This window comes from Alligator sinensis, unplaced genomic scaffold (genome assembly GCF_000455745.1).
Source record: "Alligator sinensis unplaced genomic scaffold, ASM45574v1 scaffold1065_1, whole genome shotgun sequence".
Classification (NCBI taxonomy): domain Eukaryota; kingdom Metazoa; phylum Chordata; order Crocodylia; family Alligatoridae; genus Alligator; species Alligator sinensis.
Window position 1 is genome coordinate 623057 of NW_005842812.1, and position 7370 is coordinate 630426.

The following is a 7370-nucleotide window of genomic DNA, read 5'->3' on the forward strand; positions in this document are numbered from 1 at the left end:
CTGGTCGGGGGTACCGAATTGGGCCGCGGCTCCTAGGCCCTGCCCCAGGGCAGGCGCAGCCGGAGCGGATGCTCCGTGTGGCCGAGCCCCCGAGGGATGCCCCTGGAGCTGCTTCGGCCCTCTCGGCCTGACCCGGCTCATTGGGCCCTGGGCACCGCACTCGATGCACAAAACCGGCCTCATGTCCAGGCCAGAAGCGCCCCTTGCAGGGCCCCCCCCCCGCAGGTCCTCTCTCCCCCTGAGCCATGAAGGGAGTCCACCTTCGCGCCGGGGCTTGCACTAGGTTAGTGGCTGTCACCCTTCTTTGTATCCGGACCCACTTGTAAACAACGATGGTCAGTCCCGACCCGCTGCCCCCGTGTGTGGGGTGCAGGGGCCCCAAGCAGCTCCTCGGAGGCTGGAGCTCTGCTAGCCTGCAAGGGAAAACCTACCGGCTCCCATGTTTTTCCCCTTTAAAGAGAAATCCATGTTTGAAGTTTGTCTATGACCTTTCCATATATTCTTGCAATTCTCGGGTTGAAAAACGCTGGACTATACATGACCTCTTGAGGTCCCTTCCCCCCATCACTTTCTATGATTCTCATGCCTGCTCGTGCTCCCCAGATGGAGAAGCCCCAGACTGGCATCGCTGGTCCCAGGCGAGTCTCAACCGTGTGCTGTAGTAAACAGTCATCACCAACCCCACTGAGGTGCTTTACTGCAGCATTTCTCAACGCATAAGTCACAGCCCAACAGTGGGTCTCAAGAATATATAAAAGTGTGGCAAACAAACTTTAAAAATGGGTTCTCCTTTAAAGGAGAAAAACGTGGGTTTTTCCTGGCAGGTTGCAAGGGTCTGCTTGCTCCCCACCACAGCCCGCGTGCTGGGGGCAGCGGGTCGGAAGCACGGGGCTCCAGCACAGCCAGGGGGCTGTTTTCTACTGACACGATTTTCTGGGTCGGGACTGGCCCTGAATGACCACAAATGGGTCCTGGGACACAAAAGGTTGAAACCCACTGCTTTAATGTACAGGGCAGTGGGGGCAGGAGGGTGGTGTTAAGCTAGCTCTGGCCCTTGCTTAAGGTCTGGGCTTCCAAAGCACATTGGTTTCTTGGGTGGAAAGCAGCAGAGACAGGCACAGCATCATCCAGCGAAGAAGAGTCACATTTGCAGCAAGGAAGAGGTGAACGAGCAGGGGCAAAAGGGGGGTACAGACCTTACTGGAACCTCCCTTGTGCCTTAGCCACAAGAATGGAGCGAGTTATTCACAGCTGGGGGAGCCATGTTACAGGGAAGGAATAACCAAGGCAGCTTTCCCTCTCTGGAGGCTGCAAGGCTCCATGGCACAGCAGAGTCAGGGGCTGGGGGTGGTCTTGAGGTCTGTAATCAGCACCCGCGTGCTCTGGCCTGGACCCAAGTGAACCATCTATTGATGGGAAGCGCCTGTTGCTAAGGCAAACGTGTGCTGGCTGCAGCCCAGCAGAGGCTGGTTAGAATAAAACTCTCCAAGGATCTTGAAGGGATTTACAGCTGTCCTCATAGCAGAGGCAGTTTATCAACACCCAGGTCCCAGCCCGGAGCCTGCAGGGCACTCAGGTGCCAACAGATGCCTTCTCTGGGCTACAGGGAACAGCAGTTGGTTGCAGAACCAGGAACAACTCCTGTTGTTCAGCTGTTAAACACTGCCCACACGATGCTCGTTACCAGGCTGAGGCTGTAATTCTTGCCGCAGCCACTCACAATGGTTTCTAGGGCATCTCAATCAACCCGTGCTTTGTTCTGACCTCTGGTCTTAAAACAAGAGATGGGGGGGGGGAGGGGGGGGAAATAAAGTTTCCCCAAGCTGGCAATTATCCTGGGCTGGTGAGCAGAGTATCGGGTTCTCCGTTCTCCTCAGAGGAAGGGATGCCAGGCAAAGCCTGTGCTGGAGCTGGCAGCTTTGCAAGGCTGGTTACGAGACGGGCACCGCTGTGAATATACAGCCCCACTCTGCTGCTCCTGGCTCAAACAGAAACACAGCTGCTCTGATAAAACAGACCTGCCTGGTTTTATTTGTGCCACGGCTCCTTGTCCCAGGGCGAGGGGTTTTGTAAAGCAGCAACACCCCTGCCCCTTCCCCTGTGTTGGCAGAAGCCCTTTGCTCGCACAAAAAGGGCTAAACACAGGCCGGGTCCCTTTCGCTCCCCAGCTATCAATATATGCTGGAGGAAGAGGAGAGCCCTAACAGCAGAACTGCTGGGCAGGATCAAGAGCAGCCCCAGGTCTCTGAAGCAGGGTGCACGCTCCACTCCAACAGCCCCCACACAGTCCAGTTACGCTGCCACTGTGCACAGCCAAGGCAGGGGTCAAATGGGATGGATGTTCACTGTACACTGTAAGGGGAGACAGGCTGCATCATTTTGAGGTATAAGCACAATGTATCTATGGCTTCACTCAGTCTCCATCAACTGCAGTGGGCTTTGGACCAGACCCTCTGCTCTTCCTCTCACATTGTGCAAGCTTCTGCTACTGGGATTGGTGCTAACAGCAGCACCCAGGCAGCAGCTGTTCTGGGTCTCGATTCTCCATGTCTGGGCTTGCGAGTGCTGGAACCGCTGCTCTCCGCATCCCCAAGCCCACACGGCAGCTGCATCCTTTCTGTTCTCGCACCCAAGCCCATGATTCCGCTTTCTCAGGCTTTTGTGGATAGGAAACAATGGCAGGGATTCAGAGGCCTCTGCAGCAGGCAGGAGCCTGAGCCCAGCTGGGTTGTATCTGCCGTCTCACCCAGAGAATTCCAGCAGTGCATCCCAGCTGACACCGGCTAAAAGACGGCATGTCCTGGAGTCTAAAATTAGCTCTGCCTGCTACCAGCGCTGCCTGGAGGGGCACGCGCTGCCCTGAAAATACCCGACATTCCTGGCGGGGCCACATGACATCAGCACTGTCATTCCTAGCTCAGGGTTTGCCTAGCTTGAGGGGCAGTAGCTCAGCAGACTCCTGCCCTCTCCAGGGAGGCCTGTATGAAGCCCATGTATTTTCTGCCTGGGCACATATCCTCTTCCACATACGAGCACCATTCTTCATGGTTTGCTCCAAACTGCTCTGTCTCAGCTCATCAGAGCCAAGCTGATCACAGAAGGAAAAGCCCTTTCCCAGGCTCCCAGCCCTTCCGACATTCCTTGGCCACCAAACCCCTTGCGCCTTTCTCTACCACCTCAGGGCCTGTTATCATGCTTTAGGGCAACCGTCCCAATCTTCACAGCAGGCTCTTCCTGTTCCCGACTCCAGCAGAGCTCATCTAGAACGCAGGTCACTGCTGCTGGGATCAACTGAACTGCTTGTTACTTTATGCTGAAGTGCTGACCTGGGAAAGTAGCTTCAGATGGGCCTTGTTAGCCAATGGGAAGGATTTGAAAGGCCTTGGCAATGCAGATGTTCCTGTGTGCTAGTCACAGATGCTTCAGAGGACCGTGCAAGGAACCACCTCATGGGACACTCTTCAACACAAAGGTGGGGAGATACAGCTTATAACCTCACACAGGCTGCAAGCGCTTACAACTATAGCCCTGCCTGCCTGCCATGGCCCTCAAGTCGGTCTCAAAGCTTCACAAAAGAGGCCAATTTTGCCCACTGGAAGACAAACCCTATTGAGTGAATTCATACACACACTGAGGAGATATCTAGAGACCAGGCTGGGAACATGCTCTCACCCAGGCCAAGGAGGAAAGGAGGATCCGCAGCGTCGGAGCCTGGCTAGGGCACTGCAGGCTGCTCCCAGACTGAGTGCCATTGACTGCAGTCATCCAGACCCGTTAAGGGAGAAAAACAGGAACTAAAGAGCATCACCCCCCTGTCCTTCTGCCATGTCAGGGACCTCAGTGCCAAAATGCAGAAGCTCAAAGATTTAGGAGGACAAAACAGTGTTTTATTGGAGTCAAATCACAACACTTTGCTTCCCCCCCCCCCCCCCCCCTTCCCCGGACTCACGCGACTGCACTCTTTTCCATTACAGATCCACTTTCCTGAAGGTTTGCTGGGCACATTACAACTTGCCTCCTTCCAACAGATGCAATAAAAGCCCGTGCTAATTATCCCAACTAAAAATAAAAATCCATTCCAGCAAATGAGAATATATGATGTTACAGTCGGACAGTTAAAAGGACAGCCATGGAGTCTTCAACAGTTTATTAGAAAGAATGTAGACATTAAAAAAAAAATCCCCACTGCTTTGAACACAAATTGAGGTTTCTCAGCCTTGTTATAAGCTGGTCAAATAAACAAAACAAAAAAATCCCAATAGTGTATAACATTTTGTCACTCGTTTCCATACCAACAGTGCAAATACATTTTGGTCTAAATGTACAGATTGACAAGCAACAATGTACAGCCATTCTCACCCCTCTGGACTAAGAGATGTAAAAGCTGGGGGGGGGGGGGGGGGGGAAAAAAAAAGAGGGAGGCGAGGCGGGGGGGGGGGGGGGGGTCAAACAATACCAATGTACAGGCTTCACCCACTTCAGTTCAGGGGTCACTAGTTTTTAGCTAAAATACGCCTGGAACACTAACTAGTGATCATTAAATACAAAGTGAAGTGTTCTCCTTTTTAACAGCACATTAGTGGAACACACCTGAAGACACTACAGAGGTATAGCGCATTACCAATTTAATTCTGTAAGCCAATTAAAACATCGCATGAGCCAGGTCACCTCCAGGTAGGAGGTCTCTGACAGAGTTACCTGCAGCCCACGCTGCAAGGGGGAATGCAGATTTGCCATTCAAGCGAATAGAGGATTTCCCCATTGTAACCATGTCTGAGGCGACCGGGTTCTGTAAACTTTGTCCTGCAGCGGTTGTTTCGGTTGCCTATACCTCAATTGCTTTTTGTTTTTTGGAAGTCTGAAAAAAAAGGTTCCCACATAATGTTATTGCCTCTTGTGACTTAAGACTGCCCCGTACAATGGTACATACCAACCATCAGTGAAGCCATTTAAAACAGATTGAAAATGGGTTAAAGGATGCAATATCTGGCTTTAGAGCTATCAACTCAGGAATTCTTATCTCAATTATGAAATGCTGTAATGAAGTTCTTTCCCCAAACCCTGAAGACGACAGTTTTCCTTACTCCAGATCTGGCATTTCTGAAAAGAGAGGCAATGCGTTAATGCTTTTGTATTGAAACCCAGAGCCCCTTCTGGAGCTGGCTGCAATACAGACACCATGACAGAAGCCCTGACCCAGGCTGAGCTACGTGTCGCTCGGCCTTCTTTGCACCCTAGTGGGCAGATCGAATGCAAATCTCAGGTTCCGTTCAGTTCTGTATTAAACCTGCGGCATAACCAACACCCCTGAAACATTAAACCCAATACACTCAAAGTGTTAAGAGTCAGACTAGCTGTATGCACAGACCTCCATGAAGGAGGCAGCTCCAGTCTCCGACTCCTGTGGCCGCAGCAATCAGCAGAGCCGGGGGATGTCTGCAAGCCCCGCTCAAGGATGGGTCATTCTGCATTCAGTGTAACCCACTAGGATAGCGTGGTCAGCACGGACCTAGCTAGAACCCAGTGCCACATCCTGGCAGACAAGGGCACGTGCTGGCAAGCTTGATAGAGTGTTCCCAGTTTGGAGGAAAGAGCTAGTGCAACAACTCCCGGAGACTGCAGATTAGCACAGTGAAACACTTACTTTCGTCGTCGCTGTCTGGTGAGTCCTGAAGGAGAAACAAACAGCAAGGAAGAATTGATTAGATCTGGCGGTCCGCTCCATGTACCAACGCTAATCCAGCCAAGGGGTCAGGTCTGTGATGCCTGGCACAAGGCCGCTGGCCATCAGGACTTAGATTTACTCCGAGGACCTGCAGAAGCCAGCTCCACCCCAGCTGAGCCCCATACACAGCAAGGGCAAACCTGAGAGGAACTACAAAGGGGCAAGTGGAGAGAACCCCGCAGATGTTCACAGGGGCAACTCTAGCACCCTTCAGGCAGCTTGGGGAACTGCTGCCCTTGCCAAGGGCATTGGGCAGTCCTCCCCCAGCTATACTAGGCCAAGAATTCCAACTTGGCCATTCACACCTGACCGAGGCTGCCCCCCACTAAACAAACCGCTGATTAGCTACTCACATCATCTGCTCCATCTACTTCTGGCAAATCTACACCCTCGTCTCCACCCATGTTGTTCATCATCTGTTTTGAAGGTAAAAGCAGAATTAGACTGGAGACTGCCTCAACAGCTCCCATTTCCCTAAGCCAATGCACACTAAATCAATGTCGAAAAATAGCCCATTAAATTATGGTGGAGCTCAGCCACAATGGACAATGCAGGGGCTAGTGTCTCTTCATTAAGCATTTCTTCATGGAAGGAGCCAGCCAGCCAGATGTTTATTTCAAGCTGAATGTGCCACAGGACTGCTTTTACCTGAGCATCACCAGGCTCAGGTGAAGCTAGCATGAAGCCCTCTCCTGCTGGAGACTCATGCTAAGTTTGTGCTTGTAAGCGAGCCTGAGCAAGACTGGCAAATCTCACTGTCACCCCATGTGCACGTCCCCATGTTACTGCAAGTGCAGAGCTACAACTGCACGCCAAGCCCACGCCCTGAAGGACCAGTTCGCTCGCAACAGGCAAAGAGCGAATGAGGAAGCAGCCAAGCAGTGGTTTTAACGCACCATCAGTCAAGCAGCAATTCTCGTTGCGTATCAAGCTGCCACAACTCCAAGCAGGTTTTGCTCTAGTCTGCATCTGCCAAGTCACCCATTTGGTGCTGGCAGCAGCTGGGATTCAGCATGCTATAGTCTGCATTGGTGTTGATAGCCAAGGAACCACTTGGAACGCTAACGCAGCTGAAGAGGTCTTTTCAGCTCACTGTCAGCTGCTGCTTGCCAACGCGCACAATGCAAGCGGGAACTGCAAACCTGTCTCCCATTACCTCAGAGAAGCGATCAAAATTGGACAGGTCTTCATCTGAATCATCTTCCCAATCTTTCCAGTTGTTGAAATCCACACTGAGCCAGTTGAGCTGCAAACAGTACAAGGATTTCCTTCAGAAGCAAGTCATTTTGGATGTGTGGGAGGAATCTACCCTCACAAAAATACAAGTCACAGGCAAGCACTCCAAGAAATACTAGTGTTTGAGACCAGTTACCAGGGTGAGTTTGTATTTTATACCGGCTAATCAGCCTCTGGGTGACATTTATATCTTAAATTCGAGAGACTGCGAGCACTGCTGCCACGAGCATGGAAAGACAGAATGGGGACCCACCTTTGCCTTCTCTTTTGTTAACCTTGGCCACGCCTGGCCAGATTCTCCTTTTCGTAAACAGCACAAGATCGATCTGTCTGTTCTTTTATGCTTTGATTCCTGGAAGAGAAGAAGAGTCTTTTAACGTGGCAGAGTGCGAGAAGCAAATTTCAGCAG

The 7370-nt window shown here is 51.8% G+C and overlaps 1 protein-coding gene across 1 annotated transcript in view; it reads right to left on the bottom strand.

The window, feature by feature from the left end:
• Window positions 1–4567: 4567 nt before the first annotated feature.
• The window catches only part of PTGES3 (prostaglandin E synthase 3), a 4001-nt gene continuing 1198 nt past the window's right edge, over window positions 4568–7370 (bottom strand). The window contains exons 4-8 of the mRNA XM_025191377.1: window positions 7215–7313; window positions 6882–6971; window positions 6079–6141; window positions 5645–5669; window positions 4568–5100 (exon numbers count right to left, since the gene is read on the bottom strand). Of these exons, the coding sequence (XP_025047162.1) occupies window positions 5081–5100; window positions 5645–5669; window positions 6079–6141; window positions 6882–6971; window positions 7215–7313 (297 nt within the window). The 3' untranslated portion in view covers window positions 4568–5080. The remainder of the gene's footprint in view (window positions 5101–5644; window positions 5670–6078; window positions 6142–6881; window positions 6972–7214; window positions 7314–7370) is intronic.